General features: G+C 42.6%; 1 protein-coding gene across 2 annotated transcripts in view; it reads right to left on the reverse strand.

Annotated features, from left to right (window-relative positions):
- nhsl1a (NHS-like 1a) overlaps nt 1–12,871 on the reverse strand; it is a 46,772-nt gene extending 33,901 nt beyond the window's left edge. For both annotated transcript variants that reach the window (XM_028977411.1, XM_028977393.1), the window contains exon 1: nt 12,486–12,871. In XM_028977411.1, the coding sequence (XP_028833244.1) occupies nt 12,486–12,768 (283 nt within the window). In that variant the 5' untranslated portion in view covers nt 12,769–12,871. The remainder of the gene's footprint in view (nt 1–12,485) is intronic.
- Nucleotides 12,872–22,404: the final 9,533 nt, after the last annotated feature.

The following is a 22,404-nucleotide window of genomic DNA, read 5'->3' on the forward strand; positions in this document are numbered from 1 at the left end:
ACACAACAGTGTCCAAAATCACGCTCCTCATGACCTTTTAGGCCGAAGTGACCATTGAGACATCAAATGCTATTAGTTACATATGAATGCTTTACTTCTCGCTGACTCACTGTTCACAAAGATCTTGGCACTCCACTGATGTCACAGTGCAGGGGACACTTAGTACCTGTGATCCGTCACTCATCAGCTCACGGGTTCCCTTCAAAGGGCGTGGCTCCAAGTTAGAAGGAAAAAAATCCCTTATGGCAACCAAGCATCCTCACCGCCTCGGTTGTCCATCAGTCGGTGCACACAGCGCTGCAAAAAACACCATGAGCCAAAGCCAGGATTCCCGTGTGTTGGCAAGAAGCATAGGCTGACTGCGCCGATTTAACACACTTAACACCATCTGCTCTCACTTGTGCCTATAACAGCACTTCACATATGCTGTGTTGGAAAATATAGGCCAGTAAGTCTCAAACGTTTCTCCGCCCACAGGTGGAAGAAAATCAAGAATGAAAATATATAGCCGTGCCCACTGAACCACCAAATATGGCTATGACCTACTATAGTGAGAACAAAAAACAGTTATATTATGGCCTTTTAATGTCTAGCCACACACCTATATAACATATAGTTATATAGGTATATATGCAAGTCCTTTTAAAGAATAAATAAAAATGAAGAAAACAGGGAATAGGAATGTGCAAAAATATCTGGGCTGGGACTGAGGCAAAACATGAATTGAATTTCCTGCCAAACGGATTGCTTCTGTTCTTTTCCTAGGTCGGCTTCTGCACAGGTTACAAGGTGTTAAATCACAAGCCATCTAAAACCAGATTAAGCACATTAATAGGGCTAGCATGAATGAAAGATATATGGGACAGGGTACATGGAGAAGAGTAACCACTGCTTAATGACCATGTTCTGGCTTTAAGCAATACTGCTCGATCATGTTGGAAGCTCAAATGTGGAATTCAGAGATGTGCAATCTGAGACTGTGACTGTCATCATACTTCATTCACTCTGTTTTCACTACAAAAATACTGAACAATGGACAAAAAAAAAGAAATAGGATTTTTGAGCAGATAACTATGAATTGCCTGCAAGGTTATGTTCGGCAAAGCTCAGTCTTGCAATACCCCAAACATTAATGTCACTTTAACAAAAAACAATCTGTAAAGGAAACAAGGCCAGAGCAATTACATCCATATGTAATATATAACTAATGAAACGTTACCTTTAAAACGTTGCATTTGTATTGTTCCTTCACTCTAACATTATTTCAAAAATGATATTTCTGCAGGCCACAAAAAAAATTTACTATAGTTTTCTAAAGGAAAAGCAACTGCTTGCATGCCCCACTCTTCCACTAGATGGCGCTACACACCAAAACCAGCCATTACTTGGAAATGCTGAATCTTACATTTTCCAATGATCTCATAAACTTTTAACTGAGATGTGACAGTCCCACCTGTCATTACGGTTAAGTAACAAGGCCATCATGAAGAAATAATGCCATTGTGGAGCGGCAGCGCTGATACGGTCTGAGAGACCGTATCTTCTCAGCGAAGATACAAAGAAGGCAAGCAGAGCAGGCTTCCTGTTTACACAGCATTGCCTCAGCAGAGATTATATGTTTTGTTGTCATCCATATTTCCTCTAGGAAACTTAAAAAGCCTAAATGTCCTCTGGGGCGATAAAGATATCGGCTTCCTGCTTGTGAACGTAACAGTGCCAAACTCAATCACCGATATCACACTACTGAAAACACACACTTTTGCACACAAACCACTGTTATCCTGAAAAGGCCTAGCAACAAAAAGTTAACAAAACAAAATATACAAAGTCAAGAGAAAGAATTGAGGTTTCCTTCAACACTCTACTCCTATAAACACACAGATGAAACTCATCTAAGACCCAGCATATCAACCTAATCATTCCCATGAAAAGGCTTCACTGGTCAACTACCAGTCAGATGTTTTCAATTAAGAAATTAAAACTTGGGGGTGTTACTCTGGCACAAAAAAAAAAGTTGCATGTTTCACCATCCAGCCAGAGTCACATGTTCCTGCTGGAAATGAGCAGAGGAGCTCACATGGAGCAACTGAGCATGATCTGTCCTCAACTTCTGAGCTGATGGCTGAGAACTCCATGCCAGGGTCGCTACTTACACAGGTTGGAGGCACCAGCCATCTGTTTTGGATGGAAAAAATGCATGTTTGTGTATGTGAGTGTGTCATTTGTATGTTGAAGCCGATTTCACAGTGCTGTAAGGTACAGAAACAAAAGGGATTCTTCTCTGAAACTCGAATAAAGAAAAGAACTTGAGCATCTGTCAAGACTCACTTTGGGATCCAAGGGCTGCTACAATATATATTTATGCACACACACACATACACATACAATTCTGATATACCTACAATACAAGAAATGAATGCACTGTTCTCTTTGGCAAAGTCCATATGTTACCGGAGCTAGTTGGCTGTAAACAAATCGTTGTATCATATGACTCAAATATATTTAGATATGTTTAATAAGCCATTTATAAATAAACAACGAGCAAGTCTTATGTTGCATGACAACACGAAGCAGCACCATTCTGTCTCCTTGTTGTCTACATGTTTTTTTGTTAAATGTTTCTCTTTATATCACTTTATGTCAGTATGTAACTTTGTTGACATGTTACATGTAGCAGTAAGGTCTGGAGAAACGTTGTTTCACTATGTACTGTATGTAATGTACGTATCTGAAATGACGATACAGCTCAACTTGAACTTGAAACACTACATGCTGGAGATTTCTTAAAGAAATGCTTAACAGTCCAAATTTGACTTTATTCAAACAACACTTTTGACCAGAAACAAGGAACAAGGAAAACAATTAAAATGGGAAACACTGAGCAGGACCAGAAGTCCACCTGCCTCAGGCTGGTTAAGCACCAGGTTGGTCCAAGCTGCTATAACAACGCAAGAACATGGAGATAACTACCGAAAACTGCTAAGCTGTCAAGGCCCTCTGGAATGATTCACACAATGACACTTGAGGTAGTCTATAGCTGCTGTTCGTCACATGCCAGCAATGTCGTGCTGTGGGTTGTTGGAGCAGCTCCAGTCTCGCCAGGAAGTGTGTAATTCCCACCATTCCTCCTTCTGCAGGAAGCTCTCACTGAAGCTGCCGAGCTCTTGAGGTCCAGAAACACTGAGACGCTGACGGTGATCAAATGTGTGATTCTAGAATCTGTAATGCACAGTTGAAATAGATCTGTTTTTAAAAAGCAGGGATAGGATGTGTTTCTGATTATGCTAAAGTTATGTTTGAGAGAAAAACGACCTTTGTTTTTCTTATTTTGAAAAAACTGACTAGATTTAAATAGTTATCGGCTAGCAGTCACCTCATACTTCCAATCCCGTCTCCAGCTTTTATGTGTGCCGAGTTTGCATGGTCTCCCCTTGTCAGCGGGGGTTTCCTCTAGGTCCTCTGGTTTCCTCCATCATCCAAAAGCATGCACACTAGGTGAAAAAGTCCTCACCCTGCGCTCAAAGTACAGGACCGAGAAGTTATGGTGTACGTATAAGAAAAGGCTTTTAAATTCGCTATATAGTGCAAAAGGTTTCACTTGTTCTAAAGATAAATGATTTATCTAACATTATTACATCTTAAAAATAAAAAAAGGAAACCTGTTCAAGTGTTCTCTCACAACGTCAGGACATCCTGAGTTTTGTGACTGCTCCATATCCCTCACGCATTCTGCTATCTCCCTGTCAGTACTTGCATCATTCTTGTACACGTTCTCCACAAAAAGACAAGACTGTGGCAGAAACAGGTTAAGCTGCAGATGCACCGCCCCCAAAAACATATAACCTTTAGTAGTCAAGCTTAGGACGTTTGGAAGGTCGATGAAGAGGTGTCCTCCAGATCCAAACAGCTGGCTGCTCTCAGCGCACATTCCTCCAGGCAGGGACTACACCTGGTTCTCTTAACAAACGGCCTGGCTTCTCCTGGCTGAAGGAATGATATTTTCCAAGCTTTCAGAAATCTAGGGCACGGCGATGTGCTGAATTGTGCACAGTTCCTCTCGGCTTTCTGCACCAGTGCTATTCTAAAATATGTATCACAGGAATAATACTAAAACACAGTGTTAATAATAATGATAATTCTTTTTGTGGAAATGTAGCAGAGATACGACCTATTTCAGCTTATTTCTAGGGGGATAATGATCCCACTGATCTCAGTGTCTGGAAATTTTAGTTTGGATGGGCTACTTTGTAATATGGTGTGTGCTGCAAAAACCCAAACCGAAGAGGTGTGTTGCCATACAGATACCATACAAATCACGTGCTTAAGCACAGATAAAAAGTGCACAGGTTCAGTTTGTCTATACAAATGCTTGTATTTTTATTTTATTTTTTACCTCAAACGTATAACTGCAACTGTGCTGTTGTCAGACAGGGTGGGTCATTGCCAACTGGTTTGCTTTCTCCAATGCAACACAGAAATGTCCTTTACCTCAGAAACCCTAAAAACAGTTTATGCTTTTGAGCATTTTAGTTAATCTTATGCACTGCACCATAAATATTTAATTATACTTGGAATTTTTTATATTTCGTATTGTTGGAATACACTGAACAATGCATTTTTCTACATATCAAACACCCCGTGCAGAGCATGGTCTCACTACTGTTAAACTAGAAAGCTAATTAAATAAAAGCGCCCAGTGTTACATGGTCTGTGGTCACTGACAACAAGGACAACAAACACAGAAAGAAAGGAAATCATTCTCTCTGATGAATTATTCCTTTAAAAGATAAAGTTTTTTTCACCCTTTGTTTCCAGATTCTTTGCCAGACATCATCCCCTCCCTTCGTCAACTTGGCTTCAAATAGTGCTGAGTTATTCACAATAAATCAGAGACAGAGATAAGTAAAAGCTGCAGGAAAATAGTTGACTGCAAGCGTTGTGCTAGACCATCCCAACAGGAATTTCAGTGCAGACTGATGTGTCTTACACAGAAACAAAAGATCCCAAATGGATCCATATTCTTTCTGGCTGTAAAGTTAAATGAAACCAGAAAAAAAGACTCCTCAAACAGAGGTCATGTTCTGAGAGCGAGAGGCCCGGCGGTTGGGTGTGGAAGGTGCGGTTGGGGTTCGGGCCAGACAGGGAGTGTGAGATCGCTCCCCAGAATCATTCTTCACTCCCAACCCATTTCTTCACCTCTAAAGCGCTCCACATCCCCAACAATTCCACTGAGTCGTCCTAATTACTTTCTCTCTGAAGGTCGGGCTGGAGGGAGTGAGGAAACGCGATGAACGCTGAGATCCCAGTAAACACTTTACAAAAGATATAGACACAGATACGCTAAACAATAGACACAGAAATATGCAGGCTAAGCATCTGGATTTCAGCTCAGTGTAGAAGTGCCGGTCTAAGTAACTCTAGACATAAAATGTTTAGAATGACCTCGGCCTTTCTGGGACATGATGACGAATTATAGTTAGTAGCCCAGTGCTTTGGTTTGGGCAGATTGTTTGTTGCCAGCAGCTTGATATAAATATGAATCCTTACCCACAGATCTATGCTCTCTGTATATCTCTGTAAGAACCAGACAAATAGAATATCTGGCAGCCCACCCATTTTCCCTGAATAACTGCATTCTATCCATATGTCCTCCTGTTATCTTACTATATTTTTCCAAAATAATCCACATATTGAACTGCATGCCTCTTACTCTTGTCCTCCTATGCAGCAGAAATGTAATTATTTAAAAGTGAATTTTCCAATTGTTCAATAATATTTTATCACAGTATCTGTACTTTTGGTATTTCATACATTCATTTGCGAATGCATGAACCAGTCCCATACTTTAGTAAAAGGCAAATCTGTGTGCAAAAAGGCTTGGCTGTCTTTTACTATTCCAGTATGAAATGTGCAGAACTGCATACCCTCATCTCAATACCTCACCTCAAGAAATGCTTCCCATGTGCAAAATGATTTCAAGGGAGCCAGGAACCACCCTTTTTAAAAATGCTAGTATGGAATGATGCCAAGTGTTCTAAAAAACAAGTAATGGTGGCAAGAGGGACGAGGTGAAAAGGAACATTTTGTGGCCTAGCCCTCCATGCAAAGGGGAGGGACCCCACCAGCTGTGAACCCTCCCCGCCCTGGCCACAACCAAACATTCAGGCCCCATCTAATTACAAAAAGACTACTTCAGTTACACACCTCCCTGACTTTCAGCCACTGCGTCTGGCTATCTGACTCCATGTGTCTGGGGGTCCTGGACCAGAGCACAAGGCCCTCCATTGTTGTGGCCAAACTGGGGAGGAGTTAGGATAATCAGACTCCTGGCTCAGGCCGAGTCTGAAGGAGTGGGTTTGTGATACTAAGAGGAACGATTAAGCACATGAACAAAATCAACTGTACATACCCTAGGGAGTCTTTTTTTGCGTAGTGACTGTCATTGTGAAAGCCAGCAGCACAGCACACAACAAAATATGTCCTCTGTATTTAACCCATCAGCTTGCATTTTACCCATCACCTTAACCTTCCAAATTTGGGTCTGCTTCCTTACCCACTAGGCCACTACTGCCCACTATTAGGTCCATAGATTTTTTTATCCCTCCCTTGGTTTTAGTCCGGTCACTCCACAATTTAAATGAAAAAAAAAAATAATATTGTTGTTGATGCTTTAAAACAGTCTTTAGTCCTTTGGACATACTTCACTTCATCCTTTACTTCAGTAAAAAGAACTATGATAGACCAACTTTTGTAATAATTTATAAATCCTATACAATCTGTCCACTCTCATCACAGACCAGCACATGGAGGGTATGAGATTCAGCATCAGCTGTTTCTATGTCTGTTTGTACCGATTTACCCCCTTGTTGTGTCTTCAAAAAATTGATGAATTGAAAAAGCAAACCATTTAATTCTTGTCATCAGCCAAATTTAGCAGAAAAAAACAGAGCAAAATAAAACAGCAGTTGTTCATTTAAAGCCTCTCGATTTGAATAATCTGGACAGGAACTTTCAATAAAAATATGATCACAGACATCTGGCCACACATCAGGCGGCCATACTGCCTGGATCAGTTCCACAAGTTTTGTTTATGCTTTGATATGAGTCTGACAGATAAAAGAGAAACTCTGAGTCTCCAATCTCATGAGGGATTCCCTGCCCAAAACAGTAATAAAATCAGCATGAACGAGACCAAGTAAGCTGAACGATAAAGGTTGAATATGATGTACAGATATGGAGGACAGGCATGAAGAAAAGGAAAGCGATGGAGGGAACAAAGCAGGAGGAGAAACCAAATTCATCTGGCAATAAAAGAGGTGTCGGGGGGGTGGGGGGTGAACCACATCTGGTTTTCACATACCCCCTCCCCGTCACTCCCCACCCATGCAGGAGAGAGGAGGGGGCTAAGTTTGCGCCTATCTCAGCAGTGAGCTCAACTCAAGGGTCCCGGACCGGCTGGAGGCTCCAGCACAGCATATAAAGCATGCCAGACACTGATCCTGGAGCAGTGCTCAAAAATGAAACCTGACATATCTGTTATTTTCAGCTACAAAAAAGGTCTATGCTTCACAACTTATTAGCAAAAATATATACCAATATACAGTTTTTTCCCATATTGAATGATTCGATTTTTTCAGATTGATTTTTATCTAAATTTTTTCTGATATTGCCAGACTGAAATTGAAGACACCAGAGAAAAAAAATAAAATATATATATATATATATGATTATTGCTACTGCCCTTGGTTTTCAGCTCTTTGCTAGCTTTACAACGAATCTGTCACGGCTGGGTGCAGCTGGGGACACAGCTGGCACCAATCAGCTTGACAGCAGGGCTCCAGCCATGGACACATGCAGCTGATTATGGGTTATGATTATGATTAGGTGTACATGGTTGGAGCCCTGTTATAAGGACCTGTTGGGCAGCAGAACAACGCTGCGACATTTATGTGGACCCTGTTGCTTACCTTATGTTAATTTTCAGTTCCTGGCAATCGGCACACGCCTGCGGGTTTGTTTTTGTTTGTTCCTTTTGTTATTTCCCAAGTTTAGGCCCTCATGCCATTTTCTTTTTGTTAATAAATCATTGTTTCCAGTATGTCCTGCTTCTGCCCTTCCTTCCCCCGTCAGCCTGCGGACGTGACAGAATTACGTTTCGCGTCTGTATTCCAGCACCTAAACAGCTGAATGTCTGCATTTAAATGTAGATACACACTCAAAAATTGTGCCATTTATCATGATTGTGAAGAAAAAAAGCCCAAAGTTGAACTGAATTTTATTACAATTTTCGATTGAGATTATTAAACCGTCCAGCCCTACAACACTGCCATCACAATTTAAAATGAACAGAATTTGGAACTCTCCAAATTTTTTTTTTTACTTTTCCTAAAGATTACAGCACCGGCAGCTCTCTTGTCCGTCCATCCCTGAGAGACCTCCACCATGACCTCCTTCTAAGAACATTCTGACCTGCTCATTGGCAACCACCTTTAATCTACAGATCACACTGCTGCCACACAACAGTTTCTGCAAGACACCATTACACCCTTTCTGCTGGCCCCCCAGTCAGTGCAACTGGCACTATAGACAGGCGGCATGAAGCAGGGCAGACTGCTGAACAACCTGCCAAGACATTCACACGTCACTTCACCTTCACTGCCACCCAGTAGCAGCTTACAGATAGTGCTTAGTTCAAAACAGAGTCACAGTGTCGGTATTGGTGCTCAAGTTCACCTCGTTCTACTACACAGCCACGGTGGGCCGGCATATCGGTCTTGCCAGTAGTTTCTCTGACACACCTTTAAAACCAAAAATATGGAACGACCTCACTAGCCTTTGGCACCGTACACCTGTCACAGTTTCTTTTAACTCAGCAGAAATTACCGGAACCCCGCTTACTACTATTGTTACTACCATTGTTATTACTCTGGATAACAGCATCAGCTAAACGCCATTAATGTGACTCTAATTTACACAGTGCCTAGGAAAAAGTGTAATAAGCACTGTAATAAACAATAATTAAAGCAATCATGACATATTTAACAATGTATACCTAAAATGAACAATGCAGTCCATAAAAACTACAAAGTCTTGACTAGCATGTGACTTCAAGTATTAAGAGTATGATCGCAACCACAATGGACATGAGGAATGTGGACCTTAGAGGCTGTCTCTGTTCAAAAACCTGATTGCAGAGCAGGGGTCTTCAAGAAATTTCATTTCAGTCATTAATTCTTTCTTCACACACAATGTCACAGCAAACTTCCATGCACCTCATGTCCTTTTTCTAAAGTCACCATCTTCAGATTGAAGGCATAAACAACCATTGGAGTGTGCTTCCCAAAAAAGGCATGAAATAAAAAAACTAAAATAATTACTATACACTAACATAATCTAGGAGGGGAAACCCACACTTCCACACACATTCTCCACAGTCTGAATAAAATTTAGAAAGAACCAGCTGTTCATCCAATGCCCTCTTGCCAGACCCACAAATCAGCAAGATGCATCTGAATACCCCATGTCTGGCATGGGACTAGAGGTGTGCATCTGGGTGTACTCGTACACGACTGCTGTACAGCAACACGCATGATTCCACTTCTTTCCTGTGTTTCGGTCCTCCTCACCTTACACGGCGCTCAGAAAATTGGAGAAGCAGCCTCCCTCCAACGGGACCGGAAAACATTCTTTTGTTTTGGTTGGGCAGTCATTGCGTTCTCCCACCAGAAAATGAACCCAAGCCAGAAGGCAGTGAACCCAACAAGCAGAGAAAGTGAGCCGGAAGACGGCAAGTGAAGTTCTGGAGGACATTAATCTCAAAGCAACTGCAATGCTTTGTTCATTTGCAAGGCATGATGGTTGGTAGTAGGGCTGTGGGACATTGGGAAAATATGCGATATGCGATATTGTTGTTAAATATTAACAATATTTCTAACGATATAACATTTCCTTAGAGAAATGCTTTTTAAATTATTATTATTAGCTATTTTAGGAAAATCGTTTATATATGTAATGATCATTCTAAAATAAACATGTAATATATATTCATCTGATCTAATTAAAGAGACAATATGTCAAGGAATTTGCAAATATTTAGACTTCAAAACATTATGAATGACTTAAAACCCTCAGCAGATATTCTGATTTCTGGTTTGCTGTTACCATAGACCGACCAAGACAATATGAATTGCTTTCAAAGATGACTTTTTATTTACATGTAACCATACACTCATCAAGAGTGTCTTAAAACAAGAGCATCTTTTAAACTAAATATTTCCTTGCCTTGCCTGTGTTTTATATATATATAAATTTTTTTGTTTAATAATTTTTTTAAATATATAAATGTTATATATAAAAAAAATTATTAAACAAAAATTTGGTCAAATTTGGACACACAAAAGCCTTAGCACATAATTTAATGCTGCGTCCGAAATCGCATACTACTTGAGTAGTTACTACATTTGAATTACATTTTTACATTTTACACTGGAAAAGAGCCGCTTCCCGCCATGTTTCGAATATGACGCCGCATCTCCCACTGCCTTATGGGATAGTGAAGTGTCCATGGAATGCCTACTACAGAATTTGTCTGGAAGGCGTAGGTCATTCGGGTACTTCTCGTCTACTGTTTTTTTGAATACTATGAATTCACCGCTCATCTCGTCCAGTTCCAGCCCGGTGTCGGTGTCCAGTTCACGTGCGCAGAAGTACAGCGGAAGTACAGCGTGTACTACTCGCCTCGCATACTGTTTTTCACATACAATATGTCGAGTGTCGGCGGAGGCCGGCCATGAGCATAAATTTCATTTATCGCAACACTTTGCGATACAGATATCGTATTTACTATTATCGCGATAACAATCATTCTGAGCTGCCAGTCTATGGATGGGTAACAGAATGGCCAAAGCATGCTTTGCATATATCGCCATTTCTAGCCACTGCAGGGCCATAGAGAGCTTCCCATAGAGAGCAGGGCCATAGAGAGGCCAGGGGAACTCATATTAATGTTAAATAATCTCACAATGTGAACCTTTCATGTCACGGGACCTTTAATGTGTGGATCCACCGTGGAATGGTGCATCACACACTATTCCCTCCTTGGCAAGGCAGCGTGGGAATTATTCCTTGCTGCGTAAGTATGCATACAATAAGGATATCACAGTCACCACAGAATGAAGAAGATGCTCCCTGGGGTGACTGGGGTGTCTGTCATTTTCTTCCTGCTACCAGGGCCAAGAACAAATGCGTGACATGACATGAGGAACATAAAGAAGTAGTAGAAGACATAGAGAGCCGTTTGTACATTTTCATCAGTGAAAATGTTATCATTCAGTGAGACGAGCATATGCTTGCAAAACTGTTAGGCCAGTATGCAAGAAATTTGAGCAAATAGATTTACTTGATGATTTCTAGACATGATTGTGTGCTAAAATTACATCATTAAATAAGACTGTCAGGTGATGGTCCCTTGACCTTAAACTGACTGAATGCTCTAATTTCCTCTATTCTCCTACATCTTAAACATCAAGATCTGTCCTCGGTTCCCAGGCATTAAAGATGACAGGCGGTGACTGAACAGTTCCCAGCTATTCTTAGCTGGGTCATAATCCAGATGGGCAGAATATGTCATTAAGAGCCATTAAGTCCCTATGAGAAGCTAATCCCCTCATGGGGAGAAAGTGATGGGACTTGACAAGACACGGAGGGGGGCGAGAGAGGAAGAAGGAAGTGGGGTGTGGGAATTGTTAATGGTTGCCTAGATGTATTTCATTATAACTATATTATTACCATTATGGTGAAAGGTTAAATATAATCAACAACTGTTAATAGTGCATTTCGAAGTTTGATGCTCCAGACCTCACAAATACAGATTGTTTTCCAAGAATAAGGAAGAGTGTCAAAAGAGGGGATGTGGGGTGCAGGGGTTGAGGGAAACACCACCTTACATGTGAAAATGAACTGGTTGGAGCCCATTACAAAAAAACAGACTGTTAACTAGAGAAGGCGTGGCACCTCAGGTACACTTTCCCCATTACTGAAGTATTCCCAAAAAAGGACTTTCTTCCACAGGCTTTATGATCACTACACTGGTAATTGGTCATGGTCATGGTCATTGATGAGAGTCACCAGTGATGACAATGTAGTACTCTTACCATGTTACCAACACCATCAAGGCACGGCGTAACCTACGCGTTGCGAAGGACTGGTCGGGTATCGGGACAACACATTCCTCTGGAGATCCTGTATGTAGGTTACTGTCCTACATCGGGATTAAACCCTGAACAGGTGCTTCAAACTGAAATACAGCTGTAAAACATCTGCAGCCATTCCATTAAAAAAAATAAAAAGTCTGATAGAAAGACTGTGATCAGGGGTGTAAAGACTGTGATCAGGGCCTCAGCAAAGCGGATCTTCTGCATCCTGACACTTGTTGATCTGGACCACGAGCAACTGGTGTAAAGGTTGCACGGAGAACGTAAACTCACGCAGTTTGACCCTCGTGTGGTCCAGTTCGCGGGCGGCGTGCTGCAGGGAGTCCAGTCGGAGCCGCAGCCGGGCGGCCCTGTGGAAAACCGCGGCCGCCTCCGCCTCGATGCCCCCGAACAGACCGCAGGCGTGCTTGGACAGGTCCGAGAGCTGGCGGAGGATGCCCGTCAAAGTCCGACAGCTCACGTCCTCCAGGGACGCGAAGAGCGACGTCCCGGCATCCCCGTCCCCGTCCAGCCGGCACAGTCTGCGGGGAGACACCGCTCGCTTGTGGAAAGGCATGATTCTGTGACGCGAGCCGGAGAAGTAACTGCACCACGTGGCCTCTCCGTCCTCAGTTTTAAACGATGCAGCGGCGCCGAGCCGCAGTTCCCGTCCTTCCCCCCATTTTTCAAACAAGAGGTCCCGAACTGGAACTCCCGAGGGGCTGGGGGCGGGAAGTAAGACCCGGAAAAGCAAGTTCGGAGACGGAACTGGATTTCGGCTTGGACTCGAGCCGAAGCGGTTGGTATTGGACCGTCTGTGTATGGACGACGCACGGGCACATTTTATGAGCAGTGAAGCACTCGATTCGTGGTTTCGTTTGTTCACAGTGAGAATTTGCTCAGGTCAGTTGGGGGTTCTGTACCCCTGATGGGGTGACGGGACCCTGTGCGCCATCACGCGGTGTATTAAACAGATCTACATTTTAGTTTAAATTTTCATATTAATGTTCTTTTTCGGTATTGTATCGTTATTAACTTGTGCTTTTATTCCGGCACTTGTCACATGACGTTAAGTTTTTCATTTTGATTCAGCGAGATGACTGGCGCTGATACCTGGCTGCATGTTCCCGTGATGACCGAGAGAGGGCGACAGCACACACAACTCTGAAAGAGAATTAAAATACGAATAATAACAACATCAATGGCAATAATTCATTCAATGTTTTGAATTTTTCTTTTTCAGTTGATTTTGAACAAAGTTGCAGGTTCAAAGTTACACTTACTACCATTGTGTGCCTGAGCAAGACACTTGACCCTGAGTGTCTCCAGGGGGACTGTCCCCTGTAACTACTGATTGTAAGTCGCTCTGGATATGGGCTTGTAACAAATGCCGTAAAATGTAGATGTCATGCATGAAAACACTGATTTATCTCTGTATTTGAGTAGTATTGCTAAGGTATGCATGTTGGCTATCTATCTATCAAACTATCCATCTATCTATTAGGAACCCCCAGTTGAACCCGACTCTATGGGCAGACAGACTGAAATGGTTGGCGCTGAGAAAAAAATGCGAGCAGCATTCAGGGGAGCACCTGTGCTGATTGGACTGGTGACTCAAGGCAGAGCTGACATCACCGAAGGGAACCAACCACATCGAGGTCCTCGTCCAGACAGACGTGCCTCCCAGCCTGTCAAAACACCTTGCATGTGGAGACTCTAGCCTGTCCACTTGAAACCCTTGAGCTCGGCAGCCTGATGTCTATCCAGAGCTCGTTGGGCGTCGAGCGAGACAGGCGAAGAGCCATTCACGCTGTAATTCAATGCAGCGGAGAGAGCCTCGAAGTGGCTGCGGTTTAAGAGAGGAGAGTCAGGGTGGCAGAGTAGCTTGTTTGACCTGAAATATCCGATGGTGAAGAACACCGTTAAAGATCTTTCTGCATCTGCTGACTCTCCAGGGCTCAATTTATCTACCCCTGTACACAACAGCACATTTGAGGTTCCAGAAATAAGTGCGTGCTGACATTTCTAGTTGAATGCAATAGCTGCAATGAGTTCAAAATTTCAGAAAAAGTGTGACCTACTCTACGTAGAGCGTTATAATTTCTTGTCTCTTTTTGTGACCACACCCACACCTGGTGTGACAGCTTAGCCCCAGCCCTGAACAGCCTTTTGCATTGCAGAGGCCACACTGGCCGCAAGGCTTACTGTCAGGCTTTACATTACTTCATGGTCTCTTTACCTGGTTCCCACAATCCTAAATAAAAAACCAGAGCCACAAGTGCAGCAGTCTTCGCTCCACCCTCTCTTGAATCTGTGTCTGACAATGGAGGATTAATCTGTGGGGAACGCAGGATGTAGGCCAGATAGGAAATGTGTGCTCAGAATATGTTTATTACCCTGGGGCTCAGCAGACAAGAACATATCTCCCCATGATATATGTGTGTGTGTGTGTGTGTGTGTGTGTGTGTGTGTGTGTGTGCATGCATGCACATACGTGTAATCCAATATTACAATTATTACTTCATCGGTCACCTGTAATTTGTATGGGCAAGGCGTAAGGTAACGCATGTACTCGGTGAGCATGTTGCACCCTCTTTTGTAGTTTCCTCACCTAATCTGACTGTCAGAGTGCATTCTGTCTCTACTAATATAACACACACACCACGTTCTCATACATGAACACACAAACACTGGTCACAGTGTTCAAATCTAGGAATAAAAAGTCTAATCCCAGACAGCAGCTCTGTTAATTCCTCTATTCATCCAGTTAAAGTCACTGTGAAAATCCCCAAATACGCTTCTTTCAGGTTCTTTCTTCCGTTTACAAATTTAGACAGATTTCTGTTGATCTGGATGGAAGACCACAGGTCAGGAATTAAACTCAAATGAATTCCTCTCGTGGATCAACTGGCAAAACATGTTAAGGAGACAAGATCAATGCTGTAAGATTTACAAGATCATGGCTGCCTGCTCTTGATAGACTGCAAGGATTACTGAGCACCTGGGTTGGGGGGCTGATATTGGAGGAGGGCGTCCATGCTAGGGGAAGGGGGCTCAGAGCTTAGGCCGCATGCACCACAGGACCCCTGCTTATCTGATGGGTGGATAAAAATAGATCCTGATTGAAATGCTTGAATTATGAGAGAAGCAGAGCCAAAGTCCTCGCTCGCTTCCTGATCCCCTTCCCTTTTCTCTCTCTTGCTCTCCTTCTCTAGCTCTTTCCTGCTCTCAGCATCAGGGGATGAAAGGTGATGTGTGGTAATCCGCATGTGAAAGGGCCCCTGGTTAAATAGCTGCTGATATCAGAAGGATCAGGAAGCTTCATGGAGTCTGGTGGTGACTTCAGAGAGAGGTGCTGGACACGACACACACATCAAAGAATGAGACAGTGAAGTGCAATGGACAGACCCTTTTGTCCGGCCGACTTTTCTCCTCCGATTATTAATATTTTTGAGCTCTGGCATGTTTTCAAAAGGTTCTACAAACATAAAAGATGAGGTCCATGTCAATGAACCTAATAAGGTCCATATACCTAAATGCAAGACCCTCAAATCGCGCAGGAAATACTTATTCTTTTGGTTCTTTGCTTTCTTTACCTCTATTGTCAAAAACCCAGATACATGTCCAGACCAGGCATCAATTCTGGTATTTTATTTACAGAATTAAAGTTGTATATAACAGTTCACAGGATGCATTAGTGTTGTGTCACAGGAGCATAAAAATGTATTTGCAGATGTCAGTGCTTCAGAAATATTCAGATGAGGCCCACGGAGAGCTGGAGCAAAATATGTATACGATCTACATATAAAACCCAGGGAAAGTAACCTTTAAGTCATTCTGCCTCCTGTGATTTGTGTATTCGGTGTATTCGAGCATGTTCCCCAAATTTGTTGAATCCGTCAAGCTGTATGATCCTGGAGCATTGTTATGTTGGCAGTCCCACTCATCTCTTCTCAGCTTTCTGTTCATTTTGTGTGACATTTTTCCTCAGCTGTGACTCACTGTCTCTCACACTTTCTTTTTAAAGAAAAACATCAGCAGTCAGGTGTGTGTGTGGAGGACTGTGTTACCTTGCCTTCTAAAAATTGTGCGCAATTGAATTGAATTATGAAAGCCAGTCCAAAGTTAAAATTTAGTAGGAGTCTTGCAGTACCTTTTACCTTCGCTGTAGATTTAGTTATTTAATTCTGGCTCTTAATGTACAAATGTACAAACAGCAAACAGATGGACTATATATAACTAAAAATATAACTAATATAGGCTAAACTATTTCATGGATGTTGAAGCCAGAAATAGCCCCAGGAAACTCAGCCTAATTGTACAGAAAATGAAATTACCCTACATATGCAATATTGGGGCTGGTATGTAATGATAACTATAGTTTAATTTTTTTTTTAAGCTTTTGGTTGGTTTAATTCTTTTGATACCACACCTAATTGCAAAAAGGCTTAATGTTTGTTTCATGACATCAAAGAACACAATTCCAGTCAAACGTACATGGCAGAAAAGGAAGAAAAGGGCTTTGGAGTTGCGGTGTTCTCTTACCATCCTCCTTACTGCGTATGAGGGCAAAATAAATGTGGGTGCTTTTTCAGTTGATGTCCACATTTTTATTTTTGCTCCTGGCTGCTATTTTAAAACCCTGTCTTCAGTTCCCACTCTTTTTTTGTGTTCGTTTTACCTTTCGCATGGCAAAGGACATTTCACATTGGGTGAAGGGAATGGCAGGGGAGCTGTCTGTCATTCCCTGCTCCAAGTTCACCACTTTCTGATCACAAGTCAAGTTGTTAAGTTAACACGCCACACCTGGAACCATACACCTCAAAACCTAATTCTGGACTATACTCCCAACCCAACATTGTGAATCCTCACAAGTGGCAATAAATTCTAGACATTTTGATATGTGTTATTTAATGCTCATTTGTTTTGACAATTTATCAGTGGGGTTAATAATTGTAAAGTGCACCTTATTGTACTCAAACTTGTAACTTTATCTTTTTCTTAATACAAAATAAACTGCAATATTACCCACTGACATTATTTAAAACTACAGCATCTCAATTATATCTCACCAAGACAGTGATGGTACAGATGCTACAATGATACAGTGAGCACTGGTCTGGAATGGCCCAGGCCATGCAAATGATCACTGCAGGCCATGGAGTTCAGGTAGGGTACAATACTTCATCAAACAGGCACCAGCATGGCGTGCAGTTAGAGATGAGAACAGTGATGAATTATGTGACTATTTATACAGCAATTTCACTCCCTCTCACTCTCTCTCTCTCTCTCTCTTGCTCTCTCTCTCTCTGACACACACACACACACACACACACACACAGGTGAAAAGCCTGTTCTCACAGATTGTTCTTTAACTGATTGCTCAGATGGAGATGTATATATCTACACAAACGAATTAGCAACACTGGCAGTCAGTCTTCACATGACTGCTTTTCTGTGGGATACTTGTGGACTCCACCTCCTGGTTTAAGACCGAGTATAGTTTTTAGGAACAACGTACAACACACAAGCATTTATAGATATATAGTAATGTTTGTTATTCTCAAACATCACTTATTGTAATTTTCTATAGAAGGAAAGCAAAGAGGAAGCTGTGAAAATGCTAATTTTAACACCACCTACACCTCACAAGTTCAAACGTTTAACCTGTAATGTCAATTTGTCACACTGTGAACACCCCTGGGGTGTCTACCTGCATGAATGCACCGTTTTTTTGCCCTCTCTTTTCTAAATATAGCAGTCCCAGAGGAGAAGAGACATGTTCGGCAATCAATCAGCCATGGCTCCATAAACTCTAATCAGCCATAGTGTAAGATGTAGCACCTTGTAATACGGAGCACCCTGATGAACACGTGCATATGATTAATTTGCTCTAGCTCAGTTTGAAAGCTGAATTAGAACTAAATGTTGTCATGTGGGTCACACGCACACAGACCCGTCTGGGTCCTTTGAAATTGACATTTAAAATGGCTTCAGAAAGGTTACGGGTGCATTAACCCCCAAAGCAGCCTGTAGCTTGCTTTCATGAAAATCGCGGTATCTGTATTTTGTGTCTCAATTAGACCGTGTTCCTACTTGAAATGTCATCTCCTGCAGATGGAAACATCTTTTCCAAAGCCCCAATACTTAATGCAGCATTAAAAGTCTGCCTTAAGGTTTAAGGTTTAAAGGTTGCTGTGAATGACACTACAACCCAGTATTTATTTCCCCTCAGATTTAGGCAGACTTTGATAGACCAATATTCCAGATATGTGAAGAGGAAAAATCACTTGTACAAGGTCAACACTTGAGTATACATTACCCATCAGAATTTATACATTTAAAATGCATTTCCAATGTTTCTAATTACCTCAGTAAACCAAGTGAGGGGCACATCGCTGAACTGGGTGCTGCTGAAAGGAAAGACTTTTATTGACCAGGATCAGGGTGAAAGGAGAACACAGACATGGTGTCTTTTTTAAAATCCATCTGACAGGCTGGTAGGAGCAGACTTGAGGGACCTTCCACATCATCAGATAGAAGCAATAATAGTGATTAGTTAAAAGGTGCCAGGCTTTCTGCATCTGTGATTTAAAGGGCCGGGAAGGTCCTCACATCTACCTTTGAAATCCCTTTGATTGAAGCTATTGGGAGGAGATGAAAGACACAACACAAGGGAAAACTGTCTCTTTTACTTAAGCTAACAAATGTGTGTACCCTTTATGGAGGTCTCTCAAATGGGGACTTTAGCACACCAAACAGAAAGTAAAACACAGAGAACTAAACTCAATCAGACGAACATAAAATGCACAAAGGGATGGGGCTGAAGGTGTGTTTGTCATTCTAATGATGACAGTTATGGGGGCCCCGACGGCGGCTGCATTGAGAATTGTGGTGCAGCATTTGCAGAATTAGGTCAAGTGCTTCTTTCCTGTGTCCAGCACAAGTGGAAAGCTGCGTGGTCACGGCAATCACCATGGAGACACTGAAGCAATGCACAAAGGTTTCAGCATGGTAAAGGACTGAGCATGTAAAGGACAAAGAATGATGCTAAATTATCCCTGACAGTGGAGTTCCTGGTCATATAAGGTTAGAAAGTTATTTCTTAATGCCTTAGGAATATTTTTTTTTGCAATCTACCATTTCCAACCTATCAATAGATTTTGTTATTGGACCATATTCTCCAATGAAGAATATTCTCAGTCTGAAAAGGAATTCGCCAGCATTACTATATCCATTGTTTCGACATTTACAGTGCATCCGAAAAGTATTCACTGCGCAGTTTGTTATGTTAGAGCCTTATTTCAAAGTAGATTAAATTCATTTTCCCCCTCAGAATTCTATACACACAACACCCCATAAAGACAACATGAAAAGGTTTACTTGAGGTTTTGTTAAATTTATTACAAATAAAAAAATATTTAAAAGCCCATAAGTATAAGTAACAGCATTTACCATGAAACTTAAAATTTAGCTCAGGTGCATCCTGTTTCCCCTGATCATACTTGAGATGTTTCTGCAGCATAATTGTCAACCAGTTAATTTTGACATGATTTGGAAAGGCACACACGTTCTTGTCATGATCCGGACCGGCAGGGGTTGACTCCGGATCCGGGATCCGGACCGGAGTTTCATGTTTGTCTCGTGATCGTGTTCCCTGATCGTGTTCACCTGCTGTCTATTTATATAATTGTATAAAACTATCCTGTTCGTGTCTGTTCACCGTCGGGTCATTGTGCGTGTTAATGTTCCCTTGTCTCGTGAAGTTCGTATTAAACCCCTGTCCTGTGATCATGCGAATGCGTCCTCCTTCACCGCCATGTCCAGCCCACCCGTGACAGTTCTCTATATAAGGTCCCGCAGTTGACAGTTTTTGTCAGAGCAGAAACCAAGCAGGAAGTCAAAGGAATTGTGTGTAAGATTCAAGATTGGGTTATTGTCAGTACAACGGTATACAAAGTACACCATGTCACACAGACCCCCCACAGTGCAATCATAAAAGAAAGAATAGATATATGTATATCTACATTTTAGATAAAAAGTGAAGTGATTGTCATACACAGCACTGCACACGTTGCACACAACAAAATGTGTCCTCTGTATTTAACCCATCGCCCTAAGTGAGCAGTGGTCAGCCATGACAGGCGCCTGGGGAGCAGTGTGTGGGGACGGTGCTTTGCTCAGTGGCACCTCTGTGGCACCTTGGAGGGTCGGGATTCGAACCAGCAACCTTCTGATTACAGGGCCGCTTCCTTATCCGCTAGGCCACCACTGCCCCCGCTAGGCCACCACTGCCCCGTATATACACACTAAGCTAAACTATGCCAACTAAAACTAAAACTTAAATAGTTTACAGATCTCTAAGAGAAAAGTCAACCTTTCTGTACAATAAACAGGACAAACAGGACAGTATCATGTAGGATGCTTGTAAGTGGATTTGTTGGATATTTCAAACAGGACACACAAGACAAGACAAACAAGTACAAAATGTGCAGAAATTAATTGAGATGTGCAAAATGGTCAGTATGTTATCAGGTGCATAAGACTGGAAGTGTATTGTTGTTGAGTTTATCATTTTTTGGTGATGGCAGTGCATTGAGTATATTGAGAGGCCTGACTGCTTGGAGGAAGAAGCACTTGCAGTGTCTGGCAGTTTTGGTTCTGATGCTGCAAAACTGTCTGCCAGACGGTAGGAGGGAGAACAGGGCATGTAAGGGGTGGTGTGAGTCCTTCATTATGTTCCGAGCTCGACGGATGAGGTAAGTGGAACCCCGATGATGCGCTCTGCTGTCTTTACTATTCGCTGCAGGGCCTTCTGCTCAGCGACAGTGCAGTTCCCATACCAGACAGTGATTTAGCAGCAGAGAACACTCTCAATGGTCCCCCGGTAGAATGATGTGAGGATGGGAGGAGGGAGTTTGACATTCTTCAGTATTCTGAGGAAGTCTAGACATTGCTGGGCTTTCTTGATGATGGAGGTGGTGTTGATGCTCCAGGAGAAGTTGTCTGTCATGTGCACAGCCAGGAACTTTACACTGCTGACTATCTCAACAGCAAATCCATCTATGTGCAGTGGGGTGGGGCCGTATTTTTCCTGAAGTTGACAACCATCTCTTTGGTCATGGTGACATTGAGAGTCAGGTTGTTGCTCCAGCACCAATCCACCAGATGTTTAATCTCCTCTCTGTAAGCAAACTTGATAATGAGGTTTGAATGTCGTGTGTCAGCAAGTGAACAGCAGTGGGCTGAGCACACATCCATGTGGGGAACCTGTGCTCAGTCTGAGGACCTTGGACATGTTATTTCCTATAGACACAGACCGAGGCACGTCTGTTAGGAAGTCCAAGATCCAGCAGCAGAGTGGAGAGCTTATTCCCAGCAGGTCCAACTTCCTTACCAGCTTCTGAGGGATGACAGTATTGAATGCTGAGCTGAGGTCAATAAACAGCATTCTGGCGTAAGTGTCTTTTTTTGTCGAGGTGGGAGAGGGTTGTGGGAAGGGCAGATGTGATTGCATCATCTGTGGAGAGGTTTGGATGGTAGTGGGTCCAGATTCAATACCATTCACTATGAAGATGGGTCAGAACCAGCCTCGCAAAGCATTTTGTAATGATGGGTGTGAATCATTGAGGCAGGACACAGTTGACTTCTTTGGCACCGAGATGATTTTGGTTGTTTTGAGGCATGTAGGTACCACAGCTGAACTCAGCGATGTGTTGAAGGTATCTGTGAAGATGTCTGCAAGCAGATCAGAACCCGTAGCACCTGACATGGTATGCTGCTTTCCGCGGATTTACTCTGCGGATGGAAAGACAGAGGACATGGTCATTGGGAGATGGGGTCATCTTCCCCAGTGGGTCCCTGATCTCTGCCTCAAACCATGCAAAGAAGTCATTCAGCTCATCTGGCAGGGAGGGGCCGCTGCTGCAGGCCTGATGTGTTGGCTTGTAGCCTGTGATGGTCTGGATCCCCTGCCACATGCACCTTGTGTCCTTTGAAGATGTGAAATGGCTGTTTATTTTCTCTGCATAAGCTTGCAGAAGGTTGCCTGGTCGAGTCCCGAACCTCCATGGGGCCATTGAAGTGCCACTGAGCAAAGTACCGTCCCCACACACTGCTCCCCGAGCACCTTTCATGGCTGTCCACCAAGGGTGATTGGTTAAATTCAGAGGACACATTTCAGTGTGTGCACTGTGTTGTGTTTCACAATGAC

This window comes from Denticeps clupeoides, chromosome 1 (genome assembly GCF_900700375.1).
Source record: "Denticeps clupeoides chromosome 1, fDenClu1.1, whole genome shotgun sequence".
Lineage (NCBI taxonomy): Eukaryota > Metazoa > Chordata > Actinopteri > Clupeiformes > Denticipitidae > Denticeps > Denticeps clupeoides.